Source organism: Chlamydomonas reinhardtii, chromosome 16 (assembly GCF_000002595.2).
Source record: "Chlamydomonas reinhardtii strain CC-503 cw92 mt+ chromosome 16, whole genome shotgun sequence".
NCBI lineage: Eukaryota > Viridiplantae > Chlorophyta > Chlorophyceae > Chlamydomonadales > Chlamydomonadaceae > Chlamydomonas > Chlamydomonas reinhardtii.
In genome coordinates this window covers 2,058,466-2,086,096 of record NC_057019.1, presented here as the reverse complement: position 1 = coordinate 2,086,096, position 27,631 = coordinate 2,058,466, and the positions used below count along the sequence as shown (strand labels likewise).

The 27,631-nt window shown below is 62.4% G+C and overlaps 7 protein-coding genes across 7 annotated transcripts; 3 read left to right on the top strand and 4 right to left on the bottom strand.

The window, feature by feature from the left end:
• Positions 1-79: 79 nt before the first annotated feature.
• On the top strand, positions 80-4,201 carry CHLRE_16g657550v5 (uncharacterized protein). Its single transcript, XM_043070921.1, has 7 exons — positions 80-443; positions 575-1,121; positions 1,420-1,625; positions 1,823-2,043; positions 2,358-2,541; positions 2,785-3,009; positions 3,274-4,201. Exons 1-7 carry the CDS (start codon positions 354-356, stop codon positions 3,565-3,567), a joined length of 1,767 nt encoding a protein of 588 aa, XP_042915563.1. The 5' UTR covers positions 80-353; the 3' UTR covers positions 3,568-4,201.
• A 68-nt stretch (positions 4,202-4,269) lies between these two features.
• CHLRE_16g657500v5 (uncharacterized protein) lies at positions 4,270-5,891 on the bottom strand. The gene is made up of 4 exons (XM_043070920.1): positions 5,265-5,891; positions 5,007-5,062; positions 4,788-4,841; positions 4,270-4,587 (listed from the first exon to the last, which is right to left on the bottom strand). The coding sequence occupies exons 1-4, from the start codon at positions 5,794-5,796 to the stop codon at positions 4,414-4,416; spliced, it is 816 nt and encodes a 271-aa protein (XP_042915562.1). The 5' UTR covers positions 5,797-5,891; the 3' UTR covers positions 4,270-4,413.
• Positions 5,892-5,943: 52 nt separating this feature from the next.
• CHLRE_16g657450v5 (uncharacterized protein) lies at positions 5,944-11,561 on the bottom strand. Its single transcript, XM_043070919.1, has 14 exons — positions 11,180-11,561; positions 10,870-11,008; positions 10,531-10,616; positions 10,169-10,232; positions 9,902-9,934; positions 9,526-9,661; positions 9,160-9,342; positions 8,857-8,962; positions 8,514-8,624; positions 8,006-8,235; positions 7,824-7,882; positions 7,282-7,380; positions 6,987-7,091; positions 5,944-6,665 (listed from the first exon to the last, which is right to left on the bottom strand). Exons 1-14 carry the CDS (start codon positions 11,479-11,481, stop codon positions 6,516-6,518), a joined length of 1,803 nt encoding a protein of 600 aa, XP_042915561.1. The 5' UTR covers positions 11,482-11,561; the 3' UTR covers positions 5,944-6,515.
• A 178-nt stretch (positions 11,562-11,739) lies between these two features.
• CHLRE_16g657400v5 (uncharacterized protein) lies at positions 11,740-14,521 on the bottom strand. Its single transcript, XM_043070918.1, has 7 exons — positions 14,132-14,521; positions 13,992-14,043; positions 13,531-13,564; positions 13,134-13,328; positions 12,711-12,841; positions 12,375-12,523; positions 11,740-12,165 (listed from the first exon to the last, which is right to left on the bottom strand). The coding sequence occupies exons 1-7, from the start codon at positions 14,230-14,232 to the stop codon at positions 11,817-11,819; spliced, it is 1,011 nt and encodes a 336-aa protein (XP_042915560.1). The 5' UTR covers positions 14,233-14,521; the 3' UTR covers positions 11,740-11,816.
• Positions 14,522-14,567: 46 nt separating this feature from the next.
• CHLRE_16g657350v5 (uncharacterized protein) lies at positions 14,568-19,051 on the bottom strand. The gene is made up of 9 exons (XM_001697785.2): positions 18,858-19,051; positions 18,056-18,597; positions 17,774-17,870; positions 17,461-17,599; positions 16,986-17,056; positions 16,507-16,597; positions 16,148-16,300; positions 15,786-15,953; positions 14,568-15,516 (listed from the first exon to the last, which is right to left on the bottom strand). Exons 2-9 carry the CDS (start codon positions 18,438-18,440, stop codon positions 15,370-15,372), a joined length of 1,251 nt encoding a protein of 416 aa, XP_001697837.1. The 5' UTR covers positions 18,441-18,597; positions 18,858-19,051; the 3' UTR covers positions 14,568-15,369.
• Positions 19,052-19,210: 159 nt separating this feature from the next.
• CHLRE_16g657300v5 (uncharacterized protein) lies at positions 19,211-22,855 on the top strand. The gene is made up of 8 exons (XM_001697855.2): positions 19,211-19,509; positions 19,611-19,694; positions 19,944-19,985; positions 20,323-20,433; positions 20,610-20,687; positions 20,895-21,008; positions 21,375-21,496; positions 21,770-22,855. The coding sequence occupies exons 1-8, from the start codon at positions 19,372-19,374 to the stop codon at positions 21,906-21,908; spliced, it is 828 nt and encodes a 275-aa protein (XP_001697907.1). The 5' UTR covers positions 19,211-19,371; the 3' UTR covers positions 21,909-22,855.
• A 46-nt stretch (positions 22,856-22,901) lies between these two features.
• On the top strand, positions 22,902-27,277 carry CHLRE_16g657250v5 (uncharacterized protein). Its single transcript, XM_043070917.1, has 12 exons — positions 22,902-23,158; positions 23,239-23,327; positions 23,463-23,518; positions 23,693-23,792; positions 23,897-24,057; positions 24,209-24,268; positions 24,374-24,459; positions 24,631-24,858; positions 24,987-25,365; positions 25,543-25,711; positions 25,837-25,961; positions 26,140-27,277. Exons 1-12 carry the CDS (start codon positions 23,094-23,096, stop codon positions 26,308-26,310), a joined length of 1,689 nt encoding a protein of 562 aa, XP_042915559.1. The 5' UTR covers positions 22,902-23,093; the 3' UTR covers positions 26,311-27,277.
• The last annotated feature ends 354 nt before the right edge of the window (positions 27,278-27,631 follow it).

Below are 27,631 nucleotides of genomic sequence, written 5' to 3'. Positions count from 1 at the left end.
TGTCCGATTGCAGGCGGTCTCCCCATGCTGAGTCTTGTACCTGGGCCTCACTCAACACTTGCTGTTTTATTAAGCATCTGTAATCCAATTTGCGCATTGTTTGGGCCTGACTGCTTCCAGCTCCGGCTGTCGGTTTTGAACTGGGCCCAGGCCTAAAGAGGCCCTACTCATCTTGCCACAAACAGAGCGCTCACAGTATAACAAGCAACTGCGCAACATTGAGACACAGGTTGGCCAGCCCGCGAATTCGCCAAACCGGCAGCATCTCGGCTTCAGTCCTGGTTGTCCCTCACTTGTCTCCTCACTTGTCGCACGTTACTATCTAAATCCGTTCATTATCTCGAATATAGAGGATGGGCGCGAACCAGAGCACTGAGGAGGTGCTGGACGCCGTGAACCAGGCGGACGTCGATAAGCTTGCGCCGACGCCTGGCCCTAGCAAGGTGAGTTCTGGGCTGGCGTAGTTGCAACTTGCTTGAGACTGCTTGCCGTTTGCCAGTAGGGCATAAACGATTGCCTGTGGGGCCTTCACCCAGCCTTTCCCGTGCTGACGCCCGCTGGTCTTCGTTCGCAGGAGGGAGGCGCCACCAAGCTCTACAAGTACATCGTCACACCCAGCGGCGAGGGCAACTGGGAGCTGGCGAGCGCAAACGCCAAGCCACGTTTCTATGACGCGCTGGAAGACTCGAACGCCAGCGGCAAGAAGGATTTCTTCCTGGAGATTGAGCAGGGCGACGTCGACGTGCACGTAGATGCGGAGCTCAACTACGTTCTTGACGTGAAGCAGCGCCGCATCACCTTTCACGCCAACGGCACCATCTACGCGCTGCGCTTCCCGCACGACACGGCCTGCCGCGCCTTCGGCGAGCAGCTCAACGACGCGCTGTTCTACAACCAGTACGGAGTGGAGAACGACGACGACAGCCGCGCCAAGCTGTTTGAGGACAACGCCGGCACACTGTTCAGCAAGAACACGGATCGCATGTTTGAGCCCATGGAGACGGACGACGCGGGCGACGAGGCGGGCGCGGAGGCGGCCACGCCGGAGACGATGACGGAGCGTCGCGCCAAAGACACGGAGAAGGATGAGGACGCCATCAACGGCATCATCATGGGCGCAGGTGCGTGCGTGGGGGGTGCCTTAGGCGGATGCATGTGGCAGGTGGAGCAGGTGTGGTTGGGCCCCTCATAAAGGCCTTCGGATGCGGGGTACGGATGCACGACGGCGATGTGGTGGCTCTGACAAGAGTTCTCATGGGTTGGTTGGGGGTTCTTCGTAAGCCCGGAACGATTGCGTGGTTGGGCCTGGGTGGGGGAGAACGACGATGATGATGTGGTGGATGCTGTTGGCTCTGCTGAGGCCAGTTACCATATACTTACGTCTATCCTGCCATCCTTGCGCCCCTGTCCTACCTACAGGCGAGAACAATTTCCTCATGCGGGGCCGCCGCTTTGACGTGCTTCGCAACCTGGAGGGCGGCGGCGTGGAGGACAAGGGCGTCAGCTTCAGCCTCACGCCTCTGGCCGGCGGCGCCGCCACGCCCTCGCTCAGCACGCGCAAGACCCGCGGCACGGCGGCGGCGGCAGAGGCCGACGCGCTCGGGGCGGGCTTCACGCCCTCCAAGGTGCGTGCAGGGCCAGGGGTGCGTGCAGATGATGTTGTTGGGCCGTGATTGCTTTGGTGCTGTCTTGACCCGGCTCTCTGTCGGTATCTCCTTGCCACGCCACGTGTTCTTAGCTTAGTCCTGAGCCCTTTCCTGCCCTTCCTCTCCCTCCCAACCCCCCTGTCCCCGCCACTAACCCCGCCCGCCCCTGGCTGCAGGTGCTCCTGACGCACGGCGAGCGGCGCATGAACCTGCTGACGCCCGACAACCGGCATGTGCTCCACCACGCCGACATTGAGGCGGGCAAGATCGTGAGCACCTTTGCTTTCCAGAAGGACACCGTGGACATCCCCATTGTGGAGATCGCGTCGGACTACAAGGCCGCGCAGATGGAGGAGCACTCGCAGTTCCTGGGACTGGACCAGAACCGCCTGTGCAGGTGGGCGCTCAGGGCTGGGTGGACTGGGAGGGTTTGGAGGCTTGGGGGAAGGTTTGAGTTGCGGGTTGGGGAGGAGAGGTTGGCAAGGGGATTGTATGCCCGAGCCCACACGACTAAGTCCAATCACTTGTCAGATGGGGAGAGGTGTGGATGGAGGCGGCGTGTAGAAGAATGGGTTCTGGTAGTGGAGGGTGTGCCCGCGCAGTAAGCGCGAGTGAAGTGGGTCTGGTAGGTTCGCTTCAACACTTTGCATGGCCCCATACCGCCCTTGCTGACATCCAGATCCCCTTCCCCCTGCTCTTGCGCGCCTGCAGGTGGGACATCCGCGACCGGCGCGGTGTGGTGCAGGAGATGCCCACTGCGCTGGACTACGTGGGCGGCAAAGACTACAGCCGCGGCACCAACTTCACGTGCATGGCCACCAGCGGCGACGGCTTCGTGGCGGTGGGCGCCAAGGACGGCCGCATCCGCCTCTACAACAGCAAGACGCTCACGCAGGCACGTACCGTATGCGAGAGAGTATGGCTGGGAGTGGTGCGTTCCGACTCCAAATCAACCCGGACACCCAGACAAAGTACGGGAACGCGCCCAGCCACGAAAACAATTGCAAGCTTCCATACTGTGTTCCCAGTCATCAGCGCCCCACACAATGTACCGGTACCCGCGTCCAAGTGCGCCACCCCATGCAGTGCCTTCGCCTTACCTCCCTGCCCCCTCCCCCTCCGGTCTCATCCTCCGCAGGCCAAGACCTCCATTCCCGGCCTGGGCGCGCCCATCACCGCCGTGGACGTCACGTACGACGGCAAGTGGGTGCTGGCCACCACCGACCACTACCTGATGCTGGTCAAGACCACCTACGTGGACGACAAGGGCCGCAACTCCAACGGCTTCGAGAGCCGCATGGGCGGCCGCGGCGCGGTGCCGCGGCTGCTGCGGCTCAAGCCCGAGGACGGCCTCCGCACGAAGGTGAGCGGCCGGCCGGGGTAGACCGGGAGCATGGGGGAGATGGGCAGCAACGGGCTGGGGAGGGAGGTACTGCACATACAGGGCGTGGGAGGGCGAAACCGCGAATGCGACAGGGGGACACAGCCGAGGGCGTGATGCAAGCGCATTCCAGCACCTCCTTACGCAGCCGCCGACTCCGTACGTTGCTGCACACCTGTTCTTATTCCTGCCTGACCCAGCCTTCCCTCTTTCTCGCACCCTGCTGCTCCCTGCCTGCCGCCACAGGGCGCCAAGTTCAGCAAGGGCAAGTTCACCTGGATCACGGAGGGCGGCCAGTCGGAGCGCTGGGTGGTGGCCAGCTGCGGCCGCTTCAGCGTCACTTGGAACTTCGCCAAGATCCGGACCTCCACCACCGAGTCCATTGGCTACGGCGGCCTGCCCACCAGCATGGACTACGTGCTGCGCTCCAAAGAGGAGGAGGTGGTGGACGTGGCGTTCGTGCACCAGAAGTACATGCGCGACGTGGAGCAGGCGGCCATGGTGGTGGCCACGCCGCACAGCCTGTTCAATCTGGCGTAAGGGGGGGGGGGGCGAGCGAGGCGGCGGCTAGGACTGGTGGGGCGCGGGCTAGGGCTGGTTGGAGCTTGATGGGGCTCGGTTGGAGCAGGGAAGCAGGAGGTGTGAGGCTATGGCTGTGAAGGCTTGGTACATGCATCGCTGGCTTAAAGCGGGCGCTGATTAGCAATGGAGCACGCGTAATTTCCAGAGTGATTGCAGAGCTTTCGCGGGATGACGTGGGCGCTGGCGGCGTAATGCGCCTGGGAGGCAGCGGGCTGCGCACCTGCTACCGAATTTGCGGTGACGGCACAGCACACTGACACATACACGCAGTGTCTTGGACGAATAAGCACCACTGGGGGCCACTGCGTCCTGGTATCATGGGCAGGTGTGGGTGCGCGGGTTTGAACCTTGGGACCAGCGGCGGGCCGTGGCCGCGCGGAACGTCATGTGCAGGAGGATGTTCTTCCGGGAACGTGCGGGGTATGCCTGGTTGACGGCTTCAGTGGCCATCACAGTGAAGCAGTCGTGTTTACAGTTGTGCAACGCTGCGTGCTGCTGTTGTTGTACAAGGAGAGGGTGCATGGGTGCGACAGTACTGCGGGCAATCCTGACCAACAACCGCACACAATTGCTATTGTAAAATGCTCTGGAGTTTCACTCGCCCCGCCCCTCCCGCCGGTCCCCGCTCCTCAGCATTCACCTACGTCACCGCACGGAACCTCCGACACATAAGATACCTCCAGCCAACCCCAGCAAAGCAATATGTAGCGTCGCAGCCCACGACAGCCAACGTCCTCAGCATGCAGCAACTCGAGCGCCAATGCTCATCTGTGTCACACCCCCAGCACCGCTTTCTTGCACCCGCTACACGTCGCGCTGCCCCGTCTCCGCGCCGTGGCCGTGGCCGTCGCCCGAGCTGGCGCCGCTGCTGCCGCTGTCGCCGCCGCCACTGGCACCCGCTGCCTCACTGCCGGCGTCATGCTTCCGCCTGGAGCGCAGTGTGCCGCTGGCCCTGGCCTCGCGCAGCCTGTACACCACCTGCAGCCACGGAGGATCGACCGCGCCGGGCGTCAGAGTTTTGCGAAAGTATTGTTTCCTGCGACGCAACTGCAACGGCTATGTCGCTTCTCTCCGCGCTTCCACGTTCTCCGCACCGCGGTAGCAGCACTGGGAACGAAGCCACCAAGAACGCAGCTGACCAACCCCCGCCCATACGCGCCCTCACGCGCCTCGCGTACCTTGTCGGCAGCGGCCTCCATCTCCCGCTCCACGTCTTTGTCCGTCTCCACGTCCTGTACACAGCACGCGCACACATAGCACACAGCCATGGCATTGCTCAGCACATGGCCCAACACGTGCATTTACCGTACACCACCACGGCACGGGGACCCCAACGACGGCAGCCTACACCGCTGCATGCCCCAGCGCATGCCGCCGCCTGCACCCCACGTCCCCACCTCCGCCTTCGCGCCGCCCAGCAGCAGGTCTCCCACCACAGCCCCGCCCAGTGCTCCTGCGTGTGCACACGTGCAGCCAGCGGCAGGAGCAGCACATCACCGCACATGGTAGCATGTGCCTCGACACACTGTGTTTGCTCAAGCTCAGTTACCGTATACACACACTTGCCATGCTGCGCATAGCCCCCGCGTTGCGCACAGCAGCCCAGGCCACCAAGGGACTCAGTCACTCCCTGGCCACACACGCCTACCCCCCACCTGCCGCCATAATGGCACGGCCCGTAACGCCACCGACGGGTGCCGCCGCTGCCGGCGTCGCCGGCGACACGGCGGCGGCCGCCGCCGCGGTGCCGGCCGCAGCTCCCAACGCGGCGGCTGCGACATGCCCTTTCAGCGACGTGCGGTCGTCCTGAGCACCGTGCCCGTGCTCGTGCTCGTGCTCGGTCACCTCCGTGTCGGCCTGCTCCTTTCCCTGGGTGCGGGCCCCGCCCGTGGGCTCGCCTCCGGCCTGTGAGCCCGGCGAGCCCCGCGCCGCCAGGTCTGTGCTGTTGGCGACAGTGACCCGCCGCACTGCCTGCTGGTCAGGTTGCTGGCTGCCGGCGGCTGCAGCCGCGCCCTCGGCGGCACGGCCTCCCGGCTGCTGCTCCGGCTGCAGCGCCCTCGCCGCCACCTTGGCCACGCGAGCGTTTCGCGCGTTGGCGGCGCGTTGGCAAGTCAGCTCGAAGCCGGCAGTGACCCGCCGCGCGCCTTGGACCGCTGCGGCCCACGGCGGCTGCAAGCCGCCGCGCATAGCGCTGCTGCGATGGGGCGGAACTCTTACAGTAGCTGCAGCAGTCACGCTCTGGATTGCTGACGACATTGCTCCAGTTGCTGGCGCTGTCCCGCGAGGCTCGGTGAGGGAAAGTCTCTCAACCTAGGGGAAACAACAGTGCTTGCGCCAGCGCTACAGTTACAATACAATACGCGTGTTGTAGCGCGCCGACGTGGACTGACGCGCCCCCCAAAACGCCCATACCTCATCGCAGCCGTTCGTCCTGCCCACCGCGGCTGCACGCGTCGTCCTGCCACCCACCCTTTCCTCCCCACGCAACATTCATCTTACCGCATGCATTTGAGCAATACAAATGGGCAACACTGTGCAACTGAACACTGCAACTAACCCCGGCCTTTTCCTCCCCCTCCCCCAAGACTTTACCCGCGGAGGGCACGCAGACCGCGGCCTAAGCAGCTTCCCGCCTGTGAGTCTTCTTGCGTTTCCTGGTTTGCATGGGCACGTGAAAGCAACCTCTCCCCATTACCGCGTTGCATACACTGCCTTTCTTCCTTGCACTCCCTAAACCCAAGCGCTGCACCAGGGACGCAGCCATCACGCGCTACAGCTACCCACGCCCGGCACCACCACCACCACCACCACCACCACCACCACCACCACCACCACCACCACCACCACCACCACCACCACCACCACCACCACCACCACTACCACCACCACCACCACCGCCCGCACGCTCACGCCACCGGCGGCAGCTCCCTGCTGCCGGGCAGTAGGCAGGAGCCGCCCACCCGGCCCGGCCACTGCAGCGCCTTGCCGTGCTCGCGCGCGCACCGCTCCAGCACCGCGCTGGCGTTGTGGCCCGCCTCCCGGAAGGCGTCCTGGGCCTGTGTATATGTGGATATGTACATGTGTGTGTGGGTGTGTGTGTGTTAAAGAGCGCAAGAAAAACATTGTGCAAAGACAGTGTGTGTATGTGTGTGTGCTGTGGAAAAGCACAAGGGGAAAGGGGCATGCGTGTGTGTTGTAAACTAGTTTGGAAACTGGGAACAGTAGAAAATGAGGAACCGGACGTCCTGCGTGTCCGCCCGCCTACCCCCAGATTCCGCTTGCTGAGCGCATGTCAGTGATAACTACGCCGTCCAAACACGAATGAGCTACCCCCTACGCCCGCCCGCCCGCCTGCCCGCCCGCCCGCCCCCACGCACCTGGCTCCAGAAGGGCGGCCAGCACATGCAGCTGGCGCCGTACGCGGCGGAGCTGGGTCGCAGGTGCTCGCCCAGGATGCCGCAGCAGGCGGCAGTGGGGCCCTCCTGCAGCGGAGGGGCAAGGCGGAGAAACGGAGGGAGAGGAGTCATTGAAGGGCTGGGTCAGGGAAGGGTGAGGCGGAAGGGGCGGTGGAGGAGCAAGCGGTGGTGGTGCGGTGGGAGTCAAGGCTTGAAGCCGCGCGGGTGATGAATTGGCTCTGTCCGATGTGCCGCATACACGGTTCAACACACGCACCTGCAGGCACCGCTCCAGGAAGGCTCGCTGGAATGTGAGGCAGCAGGGCGGCTCTGGGTTGAATTGGTGGCCGGTGGGTCCCGGCACGTCGTCCACGGCCTGTTGGGGGGGGGGGCGGGGGTTGTAGATACCAGCCCAAACTAAACCAAACCCAATGCAATAGAGCGAGGAGGAGAGCGTGGCCTATGCTGGACAACGGGGGGGGGGGAGGGGGCCAAGGAGGTCCAAGGTGGAGAGTCATACAGGACTTCGACTCGCTGTGCAGCTGCCGAGACACGCTTTACGCGAAGACCTGTTGCACGGTTGTGGAAGGTCGGTAGCCAACTGGGGGGAGGGTGGTTTCCCTTCGGGCCGGAGATGGTCCCTCTTGACCTGGGTGCTGGGCACCCTTGCTTGGTCGGACTGTCCCTTCTTTGTAATATCGCAACCATACAGGACCTCTCTGTCTCTCTCTCTTCCCCCCTTCTCTCTCTCACACACACAGCCACCAAGAGCATCTTCTTTGCAGACATACACACACGCGCACACACTCTCGCGCGCACCTGCACGGCCTCCAGTTCGTAGGTGCCCACCTCCTCCAGCCGGGGGGTGCCGCAGCTGCCTGCAAGCGCCAAGCACCGAGACCCAGGAGTGGCGGTGGCGGTGAGGGGTGGTCATGTCGCCACCGTTGCTACTGTAAGGCAGGAGCACGCAGGCAGATTAATACGGCAGCGCGTCAACTCACCCGTCTCTTGCGGCTGGGGGTCCATGGGGTGGGGTGCAGAGGCTGCAAAGCCTGCAGGCCCTGCATTTGCACCTCCTACTCCGCCTGCCCCTCCTGCAAACTCGCCCCCTGCAACCTCGCCAACTGCCGCCACGGCCGGTCCTTGCCCTAAACCTGCTGCCGGGTAGACCCAGGTGTCGGAGCAGCGCGCGCCGCCCTTGTTCTTCTCCCAGTCCAGCAACCGCCAGGACCTGCAGCCGCGCGGCATACGGCACACACACACACACATGCACATGCCCATACTTCATCTACTGCCTGTAGGTGAGCTCTTTAACACACACACACACACACACACACACACACACATAGACACACACACACACACACACACACACGTCCGGGACTTGCTCCCCAAGCCAGTCAATTTAAAGAAGCAGTCCCGCCGGAGACGTGTTGGCGTTGCCTATCTGGCTGTCGGGCTGCCTCTGGCTGTCTCTGGCAGTCTGCCTGCCTCGCGCAGCCCCCCCACCTCAGTGGGCCCTCCCTGGGCAGGTTCATGAGGAACCAGTTGTCTGAGTCGTAGCGGCACGCCGGTAGCGTCAGAACGGGGAAGGGGTAGGCGTTGCGCCAGTCTAGGCCCCTGCACAGGCGGTGTGTGCGGTGGGCATGCAGGATGAAGAGCCGGTTAGGCGGGTAAAGAGCGGGTGACAGGTGTAGGGGCTGTCGCTTCGCGCCCGACCGCTATACTCGGCATTGCTGAAGTTAGCTGGTTCTCCAAAGAAACACGTGCATACACACGCTCGCGCGCGCGCGCACACACACACACAGACACATACACATATACACACACGTACGCACACAATCAAACGCGCCTGTGGTAGTGGCCAGAGAACACGGCCATTACGGCGTCTGAGTGCGCCAGCAGCACACTCAGCACGTCTGGGTGCTTCAGCTCCGGAGCCTCATTGCGCAGCGCGACTGTGTGTTTGGGGAGTCGAGGGGTCGGGGCACGTGGGGCATGCGGGTAGATAATGCGTGTTTTGCGAGTTTTGCGAGGGGCAGGCGCCGTCAGTTCGAGTAACTCACCAACGTGCAAACAGGGCTGCCTAGCCTCTCTTGCTCACACCCGCACGCCCAATGGCAATGCGGCATTCACATTACACCCTGGACCCCACCTGGCAGCGGGTGGTGCATGAACACGAACGCCGCCGTCTGGCCTCCGCTGCCTCCGCCGCTGCCTCCGCCGCCTCCCCCTCCCGACAGCTGTCGCTCCAGCCACAGCAGCTGCTCGGCGCCCAGGCTTGCATACTTGGTGTCGCAGCGCGGGTGGGTGGGGTCCCAGGAGGGGCCCAGCATTGCTGCGCCGGTGGGAAGGTGCGGCTTGTGTTGGTGTGTGCGGGTTCGGGTGCCGTATGTGCTTACGGCAGGTTCTGAAGCACCATTTCGGACCAGGTCCCCAAGCCGTCGCCATCCTCACGCCAATACAATACCGAGGCACATGCTGCCGCGGCCCGCCATCGCCGTCGCCACCAGCCACACACCATTCAGGAAGATGAGTTTGTACCGCCCCAGTTGTATGGCGCTGTACGGCAGCGCTGCCGGCCCCAGGAAGTGCCTGAACAGGCGGTGGCTCAGCCCTGTGCGGTCGTACGAGTCCGCTGCGCTGCCGCAGGTGGTCTGAGGTCGGGGGGGCAACACGCACGTGTTCACACGCACGCATGATGACGGAGTAACTTGGGGATTTCGTTGGGTGTGTCCCTGTGCAGACGTCAGCGCATCCGGGTATGCGGGATGGCGACGTGCCGTGTGGCTGCACTGTGCCCCCGCTAAACCCCAGGTAAGCTGCCAAATCCTCATTCACATCACTGCAATGAGTTCACCTGCCCTGGCGTCAGGTCCCACCGCCGCACCACTCACGTGATAATCGTGGTTGCCCCACAGGTAGCGCACCTGCGGCAAGAACGCGAGGAGACAAAGCTGCTCGTTGACTCATGGGGGGCACTGGCGGCCATGGAACTGTTGCAAGATGCAATGCGGTGGGGCACTGTCCGCCCACCCCAGGTTCCTCCGCCTAGCCCCTCGGCCTAGCCTCCTCTAACCCTGCATTCCCCAAATCCCGCAGCGGCCCGCCATCCCACCCACAGCAGCCACCCCAACCGGGCCCCCGTCCGCCGCCCCACCCACCGGCACACTGAAGTTGCTGAATATCTCGCCGCCCACAGTGTATGCGTTGCGGTTGGCGAGGTACCTAGCCAGTGGCAGGAGGCACACGTGAAGCACATCAGGAACATCAGAACAGCAACACCAGTGATCGTTGCCATGGGAGGGCAAGCCGTGCAGTGACGTGCCTTGGTCCAGGACTACCGTACACGTGCTCACACGTCCGTGTGCTTCCAAGCCTGCTCCGCAGCTTCATGGGTTTGTATTGTTACACATACACACGAACGGTACCCTAGGTTAGGAGCAGCAACAGCACGCGAGTGCCGGCAGGTGGCGCGATCGCCCCTCGCTCCCGCCGCCCCGAGCCCAGGCACCACGGCACGCACCACTCGAAGTCGTGGGAGTGATAGCCATTGTGGATCACGTCTCCCAGGAACACAACCGCCGCGGGGGGCGGAGACAGAGCCTCGATCTGTGATGGGGGGGAGTCATGGGACCAAGGAACTGGGCGCGTGGCGCGGCGCGGGGGGGGGGGTCTCGCTCGCCACCCCTGCCTGCACCTGCTACTCAACCGCCAGACGCTCTCGACGTGTGCACGAATAAGACCTGGGACTTGGTCCTGCAGGTCGGCGGGCACGAATCTAGCCCCGGCGTCCCTCATCAGCCCCCGACAATCCTCTGATCGCTCCCCAATCGAGCACACCACAAACACACCGCGCCCGCACCTGCCGCTGCGCTGCTTTCAGCCGCTCCACGGTCTTCATTATGGACTCGTTATCCACGTCATTGCTTTCAGTGCAGCACACGTACTGCGGCCCGATCAGGTGCGCGTCAGCGAGCAGCGCCACGCGAATGTCACCCTCGCTGCGCGGGAGCGAGCGCGGAGGCAGGGCGCAGGGTGGGGGTATGGTCACGCAGTGTGGAGGTGTGGGGAGGGAAGTGCGGTGGTTTGGAGCCGAAAGGTTGCGTGGACAAAGCAGGACTTTCGCTGCGCGAACGCTGAAATGCATACATCGTGTTGTTTCAAGGGCTCACCTCTCGGTCGCGCTCTGAGCAGCGCTCGCGAGCAAGTAGATACCCGCGAGGAGCGCGCATGATGCTAAAACAACTGTGGCAACCTTGCTATTTACTATCGAGCCATGTTTTACTGCGCCCAATGCCTCTGTTGCGCGACGAACCGTCTTCTGCATGAACCCGCCTGCCCAGCTTGGAGCCCCCGTCTGGCTTGAGGGCCCAGGTTCGACTGCTAAAGGTCCTGGTGTTCGGTGGAGAAGCGATGCTCCCTCCGAGGAGTCAGAGTCCGGCTCGCCATCATCCTCCCGCTTCAGCACACCCATCCTCTTCTGCGTGTCAAGGCGCCATGAAGGCTACATATGTCAGGTTATGTCTGATGACAGTTCAAACAGTATCTATTACTGTATACCTCCTGGAATAACCACCATGGCGCACGGCAGAGCATTCACCAGCATGTCGCCGCACGAAACACTTCCATCGGCCCAGCCTGCCTACGCCCGAGCCTTGCAGAGTTGCTGTCTTCTGCCCACTGCAGCGCACGCCAATAATATAACACCCGTGCCCCTTACATATCACTGCTATGAATGCGGATGTTACAGAGGGGACAGTCCCAGCACCCACTGCTATGCACCCACTGCGCCACCACCGCCACCGCATTTCAGGCGCCGGTCGCAGCCGCCGGCGCAGGCCTGTGCCCGGCCATCTGGCCGGGCGGACTAGGCGGCGGAATGATGACCGCCCGGTCCACATACACACCCTGTGTCCGCGCGCCCGCCCCTCCTGCCGCCCCCACACCACCGCCCGCGTCACCGCCGCGGCGCCCCCGCCGCGGCTCCTCCCGCTCCCGTTCCTCCCTGTCTCGCTCCTCCTGCTCTGCGGCGCACGCCTCCTCCTCAGCTGCTATCAGCTCCGCCAGCGGCAGCTCCGCCAGGTGTCGCTCCTGGGCGGTGGGGAACAATGAGGACCCGCCGCCGGCGCCGCGCTGCTGCGCCATGGAGCGGCTATGCCTGTGCGCGGCAGCCGGCACAGCAAGCCGCAGGTTGTAGGGAGCGAATGCAGGCGGTGAGAGGACCTCAACGTTACATGGGCACACGACGGCAGGCTGTGGTAGCACCAACCAACCGTGAGTTGTGCCGCGGAGCCGCACGGCCACAAGCTCGACGTTTTCCGAATGCGACTAAAACCAGGACAACACCGAACACACCGGCATGCGCACCTGGAGGTGCAACCCACCGCGGGAGTGTAGGGCTTGGGTCGGCCAAGGGGCTCGGCGCCAGCGGTCGCCGCCGCCGCCTCGCCCCCGCCCTGCCCGCCGGCCGCCGCTGTTGACCCAGACCGCATCGATTGGAAGTCACTGAAGCTTTTCTGCAGGGTCACACCACGGAGGTGGAGGGGGAGATGGAAATTGCGGCACCAATCAACACGTTACCATGCAGCCCAACGTGCAAGCTCCAGGCCGCCAGCTCCCCGTGTCGCCTCCTGACCTATTCCTTCTGGGCCCCCCCTTCCGCACCCCTACCCGCTGGCCGCTGCCCGCCACAGCGCCGCTCACCCCCTTGTTCCGCGCGCTCCACACCGCGTCTACCGCCGCGCCGCCAAACAGCAACAGCCCCACCGCCGCCAGTCCGAAGCCCGCCTCCAGCTTGCGGGAGCCTACCGCGCGCTGCAGCTCTTGAAACCAGGCTGCAGGAGGGGAAGGGAGGAAGGTGTTGGGGGTATACCGGTACAGGTCAACGGTTCTAATGACCACACCCAACAGGGGGACAGGGAGTAGGGGGACATCGGGGCAGGGGCTGGGTCCAGGCATGACTAGCCACGCCATGGAGGATGACGTGAATCACACCAGCGCGCGCCGTGCCCGTACCAATGCATTCCCCATCTTATAGCTCCACCTGACCGCCTCCCCTACTCCCCCTCCACTTTTCCCGCGGCCCACCTCTTCAGCTGCCCGCCGCCACTGCCTCGACCCACTCACTTATCCGCACGCGGCCGTAGTCCCCCCCGTGTGTGTATCGGCTCTTGGCCCAGTCCGTGTTGACTCCCGCGCTACTGCCGTAAGTCTGGCCATAGCCGCCGCCTCGCCCGTAGCCAGAGCTGCTGCTGCTGCCGCCGCCGCCGCCTCGCCCATAGCCACCTGATCGGGATGCCTCATACTGCGAGCGCTTCCGGTCTGCGGACACACAGCGCACACGCGCACATTCACAGGTGTGCGCCCGCACACATACGCAGACGTTCGTTGTCAACTGTGTGGGCCATGGACATTGCGAGGGGCACCGGCCTAGAGTGTGGTGCACACGCTCCCAAATGCATCCCGCATCTTAGGCGCCGGCGGGCGCACATCCAACGGTGGCGGCTTGCAGCAGCGCACTTACCGTCAGTAAGCACGTCATAGGCTTCTGTGATGGCCTGTGGATACAGGGACGTGTGGTAATTGTCCGTGCAGTCCGTGCACGCCATCGGGAGCGCGGTGGCCCATTCATCTGCTCACTACTATCGGGCTTGTTCCTCGCGCTGAGCACCCCGGTCCGGTTCCACGTCTGCTGCAGCCTGGGAGGTCGGGCATGCTACCCTCCACATCACCGGCAGAACCTCATTCATCATCCTCCGCGGCCAGCGCGCAGGTTGTGTCAAAACCGCAACCGCGCACACCACAGCTTGATCATCCCACAGTATGTGACCGCCCCCGACCTGAAGCACGGCCCGGCCACAAACCTTCGTGACTGGGGCCGGCCGTGCCGGTGCCGCTGCAAGCCGAGCGCCCTCACCGGGAACCCGGGTTTTACTACTAACGCCCACCCACTAGGACCCATTTCCCTCCAGAAAGCAAACTGACCTTGAATCGTGAAGCTGCTTGATCTTGCTGGGCCTGTGTTGCGCCCGCGTGCCTGCATTTGCGACAGCATTCAACTTTCGTCCCTGTTGTGCCCAGAGCATGCTTATGTAGGACAATCAACTTATGTGATACATATTTACCTATCGGGATGGTGCTGTAGTGCTAATTTCCTGAAAGCGCCTTTGATTTCGTCTTGCGTCGCCCCAGGCGCCACGCCGAGGGTTCGCCAATGGTCTGACATTGATATGTGCTTGCTAGCTACAGTTGCAAATCGCAAAGCTTGCGCAGCTCGTCCACAGTGACACGAAAGCGTGTCGACTCCCCAACCACGCAAGGCTCCCTTTCCACGGGCCGCCCCGTTTTGTCTCCAGAGTTGTCCAAGTTGTGGCTGCTTTGATGCTATGTCTATATGATACGAGTAACTCAGGTCTCGGGTGCAGTGGGTGAGATGCAAGAGGTCCCCGTGCGTGCATCTCTCAACCTGGGATTGCGAGGCAAGGGCTGATGCTCCGTGACTCAGCCTACTGTGATGTCGTCGCATCGACTAGGTATTCAAGGCATTAGGTTTGGAGCTCGTTCCTTATGTACTTACACATCCTTGCTTACGACCTCATCACCTCCTACTCAACACTGTTAACGTTCAGTGCGCACTCACGTGTTCCCTGCCGTAAGACCTCAACCGTGCTGCACAATCCGCGCGTCCTCGCCCCATGGCTAGCGGCCGCTCTGTTCCAAACGCACATGATCATCCTACCCGACTGCCCATTCGAATTCCCTCCTACCGCAGAACGTCTTTCCGAGGCACACACAGATGGCCAGCTGCGTGCCCCTGGACGTAATGCCCACGACGTGACGGGCACGAGGACACACTTCCTGCCCTACGTTCTGTTGTTTGCTTTTCCTGGGCTCGATAGCCCCTATGCTCCGTTGACCCCCCTATGTGCACATGCAGTAAATCCAGTGTGAAGATCCCCTTGCAAGTTCCCAGACCCACGACATATGCCCCCCAGTGAGCCCCCTGCAAACATACTTGGGGGAATGGCCTGCGGCGGCGCGACCTCCAAGCGACGCGCCCTGCAGTACCGGCGCGGATGATGCGCGGTGCTGCCCCCGGGCGCCCGCCCTGCCGTGTGGCTGGAGACCGCGCCCACCGCGACCCAAGAGGTCGGTGCTGCTTGTCATCTTCAGCATGCCCAGCTGCCCTCCGCGTGCTTATCCATCATGCAAGAGCTCGGCGGCCCGATCCCGGCACTGGGAAGCGCCACCGCCGGCATTCGCTCATCCCGCCAGCCGCCTCGCTCGCCTCTCCGCTTCGCGCCAGAGCGTTCGCCAGCCGCTGCTGCTGCTGCTGTTCCCGCCACCACTGAAGCTGCTGCCTTTAGTCCTCCTCAACCACAGCCGCCATGCCGGCGCCGGCGTTACCCTTGCCCTTCAGAATGCTGTAGGCGCGCTTGATCTTCGACAGGCTGAGGCGCGTCACCTCCTCGCTGGGCAGCGAGGGCGTCACCGCGCGGTCGAGCAGCGCCTGGGAGAATAGGGCAAAGGGTGGAGCCATGTAAGGAAGGGGGGGTGCAGCCCCAAGGCACCGCAGCCGGGGTAACGGAGAGCGTGAGCGCAGCGGCAGCTAACCCGGCCAACTGCCCGCAGCTAGCCGGGACATCCAGCCACCCTTCTGCCCGCCTGCCTTCCATGCGCACCGCCCTCTTGCCACCTGCTGCCCGCCGCCTCGCCCTCTCCGAGTTCAACACCTCCTCAACCCGTGTCGTGCCCGCCCACGTCGCGCCCGCCCCTCACCTCCAGCGCCTTGTCGCGCTCGGCGCTCTGGAAGGCGCCCTTGGACACCTGCTCGTCAATGCTTCGCTGCTCCTCCTGCAGCTCCTTCAGGCTGCTCTCGTACGGCTCCGGCAGCGGCTTCTTGAACCAGGGGTGGTTCTTGATGGTCTCGATGCTGGCGCGGCTCTCCTGCAGGGGGGGGGGCGCAAGGAGGGCATGGTCCCACGGGACACTTCAACACTTCGGCACCGTACGTTGGGTGACACGGGCGGGTGCCATGCCGCCCTGCCCCCATACGACACCAATGGCTTCCGCGCGTGACTCCGCTGCAATGTTCGCTGACCCTGCCTTGCCCGCCGCCACCAGCGTCAGTGTCACCGCACCTGCTTGACGTCGAACATCTTGTCCAGCAGGTCCTTCAGCTCGGGCGTGAGGCGCGAGGCGGCCGACGTGTTGTTGGGCACCTCGCGCCAGCTGGTCTTGATCTGCTGCAGCCAGATGTCGTACAGGCCGGCCGTGTTGTTGAAGTTGTCGTCCTGTGGGGGTGGGCAAGCAGGGAGATGGGGGGAGGGGCGGGCGAGGTCAAGACTCGGGGGAGACCAAAACGAACTCCAGGACCCGCAGTTTCCGGATTCCACTCGGACTTCAGTCGTGCCCGCCCAGCTGGGCCCGGTACCCCTGCCCTTCTCGGTGCGTCCCCCCACACCGCCCACCATCAGGCGCCCCACGACGCGCCCCTCACCTGCGTCTCGAAGGGGAACATGCCCACCAGCATCACGTACAACAGCACGCCCGCCGCCCACACGTCCACCTTCTTGCCGTCATAGCCGGTCCTGTGGGACATGGTGGTCAAGGCTGGTTACGGGTGTGGTGGAACAAGGGCTCAGGGCCGCAGTCGGCGGCCGCCTGCTCACGGCGCATTCCGGGTCCGCAACAGGCCGCATGCACAGCCACAGCGAGCACGGGGGCGCTCAGGCTACTCCCCCAGCCAGCCATCTAGCGCCCCACTAGTACATCCAGCCTTGGCACGCCCTAGCGAGTCGACCACCCCTTACCCCATCCATACGCACACAGCTTCCGGCCTTGCCACAGGCCGCGTGCCCACCATTACTGCCCCGCCCCTCACTCCACCTTCCCGCCATCCCGCCGCTGCCCCGCCCCATCTTGCTTCCTGTAGCTTCCTCCAGCCGCCCAGCTGCCAGCTTTGCGGCACGCACCCACCTGCTGCTGATGAGCTCCGGGCCCATGTACTCGGGCGTGCCGATGCGCATGGTGTCCATGTTCGAGTTGGCCTGGGGAATGTGGATGTGTGCGGTAAAGTTAGGACGTGGCAACGGGATGCGGCAGCGGCCGCAGGCTAATGGCCGCGTTGGTGGTATCACACCGCCCCTACACAGTGGAGGCCGACCCCAGACAGGCCCCAGCTCCGATTCGCACCGCATGCGCTCGTTCCTGTCCCAACTGCTAGACCCTTGAGCCCTGCAGCATACAGGGGCTTGCCCAACTACCATGAGCGTTGAGCCCATGCCTCTGAACACGCCCCACCCCTCTACCCATGTTCCTCTGCCCCATCGCGCTGCAGTCACCCGCACCGTCCGCACCAGCCCCTGACTGTACTTGCTCGTGCTCCCCGCCCTCCACCCACTCGACCTCGAGACCACTACCCGCCGCCGCCCCCGGCGCCCGCTCGCCCCACCTGCCAGTGCTTGGCGAAGCCGAAGTCGCACAGCTTCAGCCAGGAGGGCACGTGGTTGTCCAGCAGCGTGTTGTCCAGCTTCAGGTCGCGGTGCGCCACGTTGTTTCTGTGGCAGTACTCCACCGCCGACACCAGCTGGCTGCGGGGGCAAGGAGGAACGCATGTGTGCAGCATCAGCACGTGAGGAGAAGGTGAGGAGGTGAGGACTGCCAGACTGTACGCCCACACTGGCGTGCGCGCTACGCATGCGACGCGATGGTGGTTGGTGTCCCCCCTTTGCCCGGGCACGGTGCCGGGCGCGATGCTAACTCACATGAAGAAGTACCGCGCCTCGTCCTCATCGATACACAACCCGGCGCGCTCGCTCTTGGTTTCGCGCTTCTTAGTCACGTAGCTCACCATGTTGCCACCTGCGCCGTTTTGGGTTTGGTCAAGGCAGGCCTTAGTTGCGCTGACCCTAATGCGTGCGTCGCTGCATGCAGCACTGCTGGCCCTGCCCTTGCTGAGTATATCATGAGGGGCAAGGGGCAAAGCCTAAGGACCCAGCTGGCGTCGCCCTGGCTGACTGGCGGCCCCGGTCCGGGACGCGACACACCTGGCACGTACTCCATGATAAGCCCCAGGTATGTCTTGGACAGAATAACTTCGTCGGCGCTGACGATATTGAGGTGGCCCTGCCCCAGATCGGCCTGGATTTTGATTTCACGCTTGATAACCTGAATCGCCGGCTTGGGAATTGGCCGCTTAATAAGCTTGATGGCGACCTCCGCATTGGTCTCCTTGTCGCGGCACAGCCAGGTCTCGCCCTCCCCACCGCGACCTAGCAACTTGATGACCTCATGCGTGGTCTGCAGGCCGAAGTCTGGCGTCGCGGGCTGCTTCGCGGCAGCCTTGGCGCCGCTGCCAGTCGCGGGCTTGGGCTTACTGGACTGCCCTTGCACCTCATACTTTTCGCTCGGCTGAGAGCAGCAGGCGCCCATGATTCCACTGGCTGCTTAATTAGAAGCTCGGCGCCCTCTCCGTCTGGCTTGAGAAAAGCCGGCACGAAACGGTCTTCGCCCTTTCCTTGAAGCTGCGCTGTCACGCACGCTTCGTCGCTATGGCTAACGGCACGCGGGTATGCATTCACCACGCGGCCTGCGGTTCAGGGTGACCATCGGGGGGCAACGCAGGTCAGAAGCACCAAGACTTTGACAAGCACATCAGAAAGCTGAGACCGAACATACACGTCAGCCCTCACAGCGGCCCAACTGGACGCGCTGGGCAAGCATAGAAGCCACCGCTGCGAAAAGTGCCGACTGCTTCAATCAACACGCTGAGGCGTGCTGGGCCCGCCCCGTATAGTGAGGCCCATAACAAATTTCCTACATCACAAGTCGCAAACCCGCGCAGCGCACCTGGTTGCTTCTTGAGCGCCTTCCAAAGCCGGCTAAATTCTACTCAGCCCTCGCTTGCTCCTGGGGACTGACAAAGCGGTGTCTACAAGGAAAGTCACAGATGTTCCTGGGTCAATTGTTAAACAATTGGGGACCGAGAGCTGTCGCAGTGGCGTTCCGTCAAGCTAGTGTCAAGAGTCCGTGCAAGAGGTTACAGTAGCTGGTATTGGTTTCAATGGAAAGAACAATATGGCTGCAACCAGGAACATCGCTTCCTGGAGTTCTCAGCAAAGTAAGCCTCCCATGCGGCGAGGCCCAATCACTTTCGCATGCAAACATGCACCGATCAATAGACATTTATTAGGAGTTTTGTACCGTACGCCAGGCCTGGCGCCTACGCGCAGTTCCGAGCTATCGCCCTGGCTTCGCTCACTGCTTGCAAGTCCAGGGCCTCGCACTGAACAGTGGCACCGAACCGAATCTGCTCATGCTATAGTTTACTGATCTGTGTACCTATCGTCAAGCAGCTGCGTCTATGGCGGGAAAGAACGAAGGCGCGCGCTGGCTGGCGCTGGATCCTTCGAAGCGCTGGACAGAGGTTTTCTTCCTCGCATACAGCCCTTTCTGGATCATCTGGGCCCTGGTGCTGCTGGTGCCGTTCCAGCTCTTCGAGGTGATAGGGGCCTGGGCACTAAACCCGACCTGAGGGTGTGCAGGCTGTGCAGCGCAACGTCAAGGTGGGCCAACTTGTGCCCTTCCCGGACATGCTTACAGTACTGCGGCAACTATGGCTACATGCTTATCGGCATCTCCTGCGCGGCGCCGACGTTCATTCTGCCGCTGTTCATCCGGTGCAAGGTGCGCCGTGGGGGCTGCAAGCAGGTTGCATGCATGTGCGGAACCTGTGACGCTGAGCTCATCCGTTGACGCGGCGTGGCGGGGTTCGCCATACAACCATGACTGGCGCCTCAGCACGTGTGTCAACCTGCACGTATACTGGCATACCGTATGTATGGCGGAGCTGGCGACGGCCGCCCTTATGCTCCCGCCCCGGCGTCTGACGTGCATTGCTGGTGGTGGCGTGCAACCCGGTGCCCCCGCAAACAGGCGGACCAGGGCAAGCCCATGTGGCAGCGGTTCTGGGTCAAGGTGCGTGGCGCCAGCCGCTCTGGGGGGCGGGAGCGGACAGGGCGGCATGCTGGAGCGGGAGCGGACAGGGCGGCACAGCGGCGGCACACCGTTAGCGCACATGCCGCGGGTTCGCTGCGCCGGGCCGCAAAGAGCAGCTCAGCGGGGAGGGATCACGGCAGAAGCTGGGGCAACAACTCTCGCGGCTGGAGTCTTGGCGGCCTGGAAAGCCAGGACGACACGATTAGCAGCAGGATACCGTCTTGGCGGTGGCGTTGTGAAACCGTCAGCCAGTACTACCTGGCGTACACACTGTGGGCCGGCTGTCCACATCTGCTCGTTGCTGTCCGCGCCGCAGGCCAACATCTGGATCGCCATCTTTAGCTTCATCGGGAACTACTTCTGGACGCACTACTTCTACAAGGTCCTGGGCGCCTCCTATACCTTTGTGTCCTGGCGCCTCAACGACGTGAGCGACCAGGGGGCTAGCACGTGGGTGGAAGGCGGAGGAGCAGGGTTGTTAAGCGGACCGTCGGGAGGGGGCGGGCTATGATGAGCTGCGTCGGAGTACCATCCTGGCCAGGGGGCGCATGGCGCATCCCCCTGTTGCGCAGTCGCCCTCCCAACACGCACGTTCGCGCGCAGGTGCCCATCACGCTGTACCTGATGACTCACGGCTACTTCTGCTTCTACCACGTGGTGTCCAACGTGCTGCTGCGGAGGGTGAGAGAGGGAGAACGAACGAGAGCGAGGGCAGGCGGCATACACTCTCAGGGCACATCGCTTGCGTTGGCCACTCAAGGCCGTGTGTGCCCTGCTGGTGGTCACGCTGCCTGTCGCACCGCTACCACCTGCGTGCTCGTCCATGCAGCATCTTCCTGCTCTTGCTGATCCCCTCCCTCCGTTTCACCCCACACATTTACACCACAGGTCCAGACGGGCCTGGCCAAGAGCTCCTGGCTGGTGCGCCGCACGGCCATGGGCCTGGTGGTGTTTGCGCTGTCGTACGCGACCGCGTTTATGGAGACGCTCACAATTGCGCACGTGAGTGCTTGGGGGCCTGGAGCCAGGGGCCTGGTCATCTGGGGCAATGGGAAGCGGGCGGGGGAAGGCTCTGCTGGTGGGCTGCGGCTGTAGCGGGGGCTACGGCATGAGCAAGTGCAAGAGCCCACGCAGAAGCTAGGCAGGCAGCATCAGGGGAGCTGGATACGCCGCGGAAAGGCGGCAGGGAGTTGAGGAAGGCGGTGGCTGAGATTGGTGGCTGACGATAAGCCAAAGCGTAGGAGCAGAGAGTAAAACGTAGGAGCCATCATGGCACAACCGGCGCTCTCAACACCCGAACACACCCACCAGCTCCTCGCGCGCTGGCCCCGCGCCTTCCGCTCCCGCCCTCCCGTTCGGCACTCGCAGTTCCCCTACTACACGTTTGTTGACCGCGAGAAGATGTACACCGTGGGCTCGCTCTTCTACGCCATCTACTTCTTCGTGTCCTTCCCCATGTTCTACCGCATGGACGAGTACCCGCAGAAGAGGTGCGCGTGCGTGCATGCGCATGTGTGTATGTGCGCTTGCACTGCTGCTGCTGCTATCCTATAGCCGGGGCCCTGTGCGGCAGGGGCAATGCTAGGGTATGCAGTGCAGCGACGCAATGCCTAACGGTACACCGGTATGCGCATCAGATGCATTTAGGCGCTGCCTGCGCACGCGCCCAGCACACCGGTACGCCGAAACATACACGGGCTGCTTCCACGTCCCCCGCTTCTGTTCGTTTCAACCTGCTGTCCCCGCAACACGCCGCCACGCAGGGGCTCCAAGTGGACTTCCAGCGAGGCGGCTCTGGACAGTCTGGCTGCGGGCATGCTGGTCACCATTCTGCTGGACCTGTGGCGCATTGGCGTGGGCGGCATCGTGGACGGCAAGGGTGCAGGCCTGCCCTGGATGTAGGCGCACCCGCGGGCGTAGGGATGGATGTAGGGCTCGGCGGCCCCGCCTGGATGCAGATTCACGGAGCTGTAGCTGTAGATGAAGAGCATGGCGCTAAGTGCAACGGAGCCGTGGAGCTGTGGGCCGCCGCTGAGCTTCGCAAGTACAGCTGCCAGGACTACCGAGTACCCGAGGGGGGCATTACCTCGAGGCGCGGCCAGCACTGCGCAGCGTGCGGCGCGGCCAGTGAGCCGGCACGAGTTGCCTGTATAGCTCGCCATCCTTGACATGCATTGTCATGTAGCGTCGGATGTCATGTGAACGAATTTGGGGTTTCACGCTGCGCAGCAGGTACCCGAGCCACGGCTGGAATAATGCCGCCCTCCGTTGTGGCCGCGTGAGTTGTGATGGAAACATGGTTGTGCCATGGACATAAGGCGGCATACAATGGTACTTTGATGAATTGGTGTCTGAATCTGCCCTGTTGAAAGAGGACAGTGGCAGCCATGCTGCGTTCGGCGGTTGCGCGCGAGGATTGCCGCGGTGTCGGCACATCGCCAGGAGGAGCCTTGCGGCGTACACTGAGACTTGGTACACACTCCTTCACATTGGGGAAAGCTCAGTGTTGTTGAGGTAAATGACAACGGACGCCAGTAGCTGTGACAAATGATTTACGAACTTGTTCCGACAGCCAGGCGTTGCCGGAACCAGGACGACTAGGGGCGTCTGCTTGCCACTTGCGGCTTGCGTTTCTCGCCCCCGCAATTGCTGTAGAGCAATAGAAGTACACGAATACAAATGTTTGAGGCGTAGAGGTTTTAGCCGCTGCGAAGGTGGGCGAGAGTTTCGGCGGGCACCCGCGCAGGACGAGCCTGGTACCGACCGTTTTGTCCAAGGGCCCATGCTGGGCAATGGCTGCCTCGCAACTGGTGGCGTTGCCACAGCTGCTTATGGCCATATAAAAGGAAGAGCCCAAGCACCCGGAATGCCAACATACTCTCAATAGCAGAACACTAACTTGGGATGCGGACCCGACCACTGCAGCCCCAACCGTGTTTGACCACCTAGAAGAGCTCACTTGTGACCAGATCAAGAGGAACCAAGTCACTGAACTATTGTGACTTACTACGCCTCGCTGCCCCATTGCGACCGCGTTTCAGCCCTCTGCCGACCTCTGAGCTCAATTAGTTCAAGCGATCCCACACCATGTGTCGGATACAGCTTACAATCGTACTAGTTGCCGTTGTGGGCCTCATAAACGCCGCCGACACGTAAGCGACAATCCGCTGACATGCTGCGCGTCCCGGGCGCATGTCACACCGTTGCCCTGCCCTCATCCTCCGGCCCACAGGGTGCCCAAGACCGGACCTGCTGTCCTCGGCGAATTCACGAAGATCGGCCTGTCAAACTGTGTTGGGACTCAGCTCGCTGCTGTTCCGGGTAGGTTGCAAGTGCCAAGGCCACGAGCCCAGGCACAGCCTCTGTTGGGTTACCCCGCGCCCACTGTGCGGAAGCGCCACCACCCAGCCCCCGTCCCTCACCCTTGCACCGCCTGCCGTGTCTCCTCAAATTCAGATACCGACCAGTTCCTTTTCATGGAGCGCCCCCAGTCCAACCATCCCGATGGCAAGGTGCGCGCGGGCTGCGGCGCAGCGTGAATGGCATGTGGCGTGCGTGTGCGGTGTGCGGGGGAAACTGTGAATCGGGTCACGACTGTACATCTGCGTACCTCCACGATGCCCCTAAGGTTCGCCAGGATACGCTGCCTCAATTCCACTTTCCTGTATGCCCGATCAATCTTGTAGAGCTTTAACGCCGGGCTGATGGACAGCGTGACTGGCGCGTTCACCAACATCAAGACGCCCTTCAGCATGGAGAACTGTGGACACTCTTACCTCGAGAACGGTGAGTGGTCGGCGCTGTTATGGAGAGCTGATGCGCTGGCACCGACTTAGCTGCCCTGGTGTGCATCTTAACAAGTCCGGTACCGCTTACCGCTTCTCCCTCAGGCACGGTTGCCATCCTGGCCGGCCACAAGCCGCAGTCCAGCTACGTAGAGGGCCGCCGCGCGCTGCAGGTGCTTAACCTACAGAGCCGCACCCTAGACAGCGTGGGCTCGCTGCAGTTCGGACACTGGCTTGCAACCGCCACACGCCTGCCTAACGGAATGGTGAGCTACGTGTATGAGGGAGGGATTGCCGAGGGGTTTCGTAGGTGCGAGGGTCCCGTTTGCGTTGCGCCCGCCGTGTCGCAGTGTGCCCACGCCACGTGCCCACACCTCAAAACGTGCAACCCGTGCCCCATCGCCCCTTCCCGTTCAGATCACCATTATGAGTGACAGCCCCTCCCCTGTGGGCCCCGCGCGCAAGGATGGCATCAAGGTGGGTGGGACAGCGGTGCAGCAGCGCTGTACAGGCGGTTGCTCTGGCTTATCTCAGGCACTCGGAACGTATCCAAACGCCCAAAATGTTTCACTCATTCTGCAGAACCCCTTCTACGAGCTCTGGGACCCGACGAACCCAGCCACCACCAAGGCCTTCCAGCTTGACAACAACTTCCTCTCCAACACCAAGTGGGTAACTGGGCATAGACAGATGTGAAGGGAGGGCCAAGGACGCAAAAGGTGCCCAGCAAATCGACCCCATGAAGTGCATTTCGCGCGCCTTGCACCAAGCACGCCCTCCGGGCCCCAGCCTTCTCTCCTCCACCCAAGCGCTGCCCATGCCTCCGCCCCCTCGCTCAGGTACTTCTATTACCCCTTCAACTTTGTCCTTCCCACCGGCGACATGTTCGTGTGGAGCAACAAGTACGGCCAGATCATTAACCCGCTCACGGGCAAGAAGGTGCTGGTGCTGCCCAACTGGAAGGGCATCCCGCAGGCCAAGGGCATGTGCACGCAGTACCCCTTCAGCGGCACCGCGGCCATGCTGCCCCTGCGCGCCACCAACAACTTCACCGAAGTCGAGATCATGTGAGCTGGGGCCTGTGCGTAAGACTGGGACATTATCCGGCATGTGGCGGCATCAGTGTGCCCTCGCCTGCTGTCTGCCCACCCTGACGCGCCCCGGCCCCGGCCCCTTTCCTCCCCTTCCTCCCCAGGGTCTTTGGCGGCCAGTGGTCGTACGGCTGGGTGAACACCACCGCTGTGGATCTGTCCATGCGTCTCAAGATCAAGATTCTGCCCAACGGCACCTACGACGTCGGCCAGTGGCAGGCGGAAACCATGCCCTCGCCGCGTGTCAGCGGCACCAGTGTGCTCCTGCCCAACGGCATGGTCCTGCTAATCAACGGAGCTAAGCGCGGACTCCTCGGCGACGCCGTCGCTGGTGGCGATGCGATGCTGAATGAGCCCAACCTTACGCCCGTGCTGTATGACCCCCTGGCTTCTGAGGGCAGCCGCTACACCGAGCTCGCACGCGGCAGCATCCCCCGCCTGCTGCACTCTGCCGCTGGCCTCACGCTGAACGGCACTGCCATTGTGAGTGCGCCTGGGCTTGGGCTTGGGCTTGGGCTTGGGCTTGGGCTTGGGCTTGGGCTTGGGCTTGGGCTTGCGCTGCCACGCCTTTGCTTGCTTGCTGCCTTGATGGCTGCGTCCATGACCTTGCCTACCCTGTCCATCATGTTCTATGCTACCTCGCGTGCCCCTCCCTTGCAGCTTGCCGGTGGCGACCGCTCCTCACGCTACTGGATGCCTGCGGATGAGGCCTACAGCCCCAGCTCCACCGGCTTTGCGGAGTACCGTGTTGAGCTGTTTGCCCCGCCTCAGGTGTTTGACACACAGAACCGCCCCGCCATCATGGCCTGCCCATTCAGCATTGGATTTAGTGAGTGCCGGGCGGGCTCATTTTATATCTCAGCAGAAAGTTTCTCCATGAGACCTGCAACACGATGCCCTAGTCCTAGCCATCGATCCATTCCTGACTGTTTGATCCGTTCCTCGGCTGTGCAGGTGACGTGACGTCGATTGCCTACCTCATCCCGAATACCACGGCCCGCGTGACCTCGGTGGTGCTGATCGCTCCCAGCAGCGACACGCACACCTTCAACATGCACCAGCGCATCGTGGAGCTCGAGGTGAGCAACTGCCACACGGCCGTAATCCAACCGTGTAGGGCATCCACACTGCAGCGGTTTAGGCATGCAGGGGCTGATGAGCATCGGAGCGAGACCAACAGCTCTTACTGTAGTTGGTGTGGGTGCTGACCTATCATTACGCCTTACCCACGTGCGTCCCACACACTACCGCGTACAGATTCTGGATTCTGACAACGACAACAACCATGTGGGTGTGGATGGCGACCGCTCCGTGACCGTGCGCGGCCCGCCCAACGCCAACGTGGCGCCGCCCGGCCCCTACATGATCTTCCTCCTTAGCGGCCGCACCTGGGGCCCCGCCCAGTGGATCAACGTGGTTCGGAGCTAGAAGCGGTTCGTTGCGCCGCGTCCTGGATCACAATGACTGCTACATAGCTGTGGGTACCTGCCGGTACCTATGTCCAAGGCCGCTTGGTAGCCATTAAAGGAGTACAGGAATTCATGCTGCGCTACACAAGAGCGAGAGTCTATGATGGCTGGGCTGGGCTCTGATGGAGCTTAGTTATCGATCGCATAACGCTGTGTGTGAATGTAGCTTTGCGGGGCTTTGAGTTGCGGAATAACGCATCACTGCAAGGGAACTGGTTTTGATTATGGCACGGGGACATGATATCATAGTGATTGATCTGTCTAAAAAGAGGATGCATGCACGTGCATGCATCACCGTACACGTCGCCGGCGATATCCCGTGCATCGTTCCGGGTGCTGTGGTTCATGGCATAGGCATGAATGGAGCCTGCAATGAGGCAGGTTTGGGGCAGCTGCCGTGTGGATGCGTGCTTAAAGCTATAGGCCTCCACATTCTTCCATTATTGATTCTTTTCTTGGCTGGCTGGCTTGCACTTTGCCGCACATACGTGCATGTGTGCAGCCACATGATGCGTGCCAAGGCCCTGCATCTATCCCCGCTGTGCAAGCAGGCAAGATAGCTTGCCCATGGTGCTAGAGAGATGTAGGTGTAAGTATTAATGGGGGTGAAGCTGCTTAGGGACGACACACGGTACATATGTACACTTGCAGACATTGTATTCGTGGGGACGTCCACAAAATTTGAGCTGACCAGAACACTAGCGGTCAAGACTGTCTTACTAGACTTTGGTAGGTGGTGAAGACACAAGCTCGATTGAGCCTTTGAGGAGCGAGGTTGCTAGTGTGGAACGGGGCCACCCTGGTGTGGAATGCGGGCGCCGCAAGCAACGTGCAAAACCACAAGTCACTGCGTGTCCCACAGGCCGGCGACAAATCAGGGTGGACCGTATCCGCCAGCATCGTTGGTATTGTAAATTTGGGAACCAGTTGCTCTCCTCCAGTCCTCCTATAGCCGTCCTGACAGGGGGGCGGGGGGCCGGTGGGGGCCCGAGCCTGATGTCGACCACACAAGTGCCAGAGGCTGCTGGATGGCTGCAGGTTTGGGTGGCAGCATCTAGCTGCATCTTAGTTACAGCTGCGCTGTGTCTAGCATCTGTGTAGGTGTATATGTGTGTGTGTGTGTGTGGCTGGGGCCATCAACGTTAGTTGTGGGACCAGTGGCGTGCATCGCTGCTGGACGTGGGAGCCAGAGCGAGTGCATAAGAAAGATCACGTTCCAAGCAGCCGGGCACGGTACACTGTCATGTGGTGAAGGAAGGGGCAGAGGGCCGCTGCGCAGG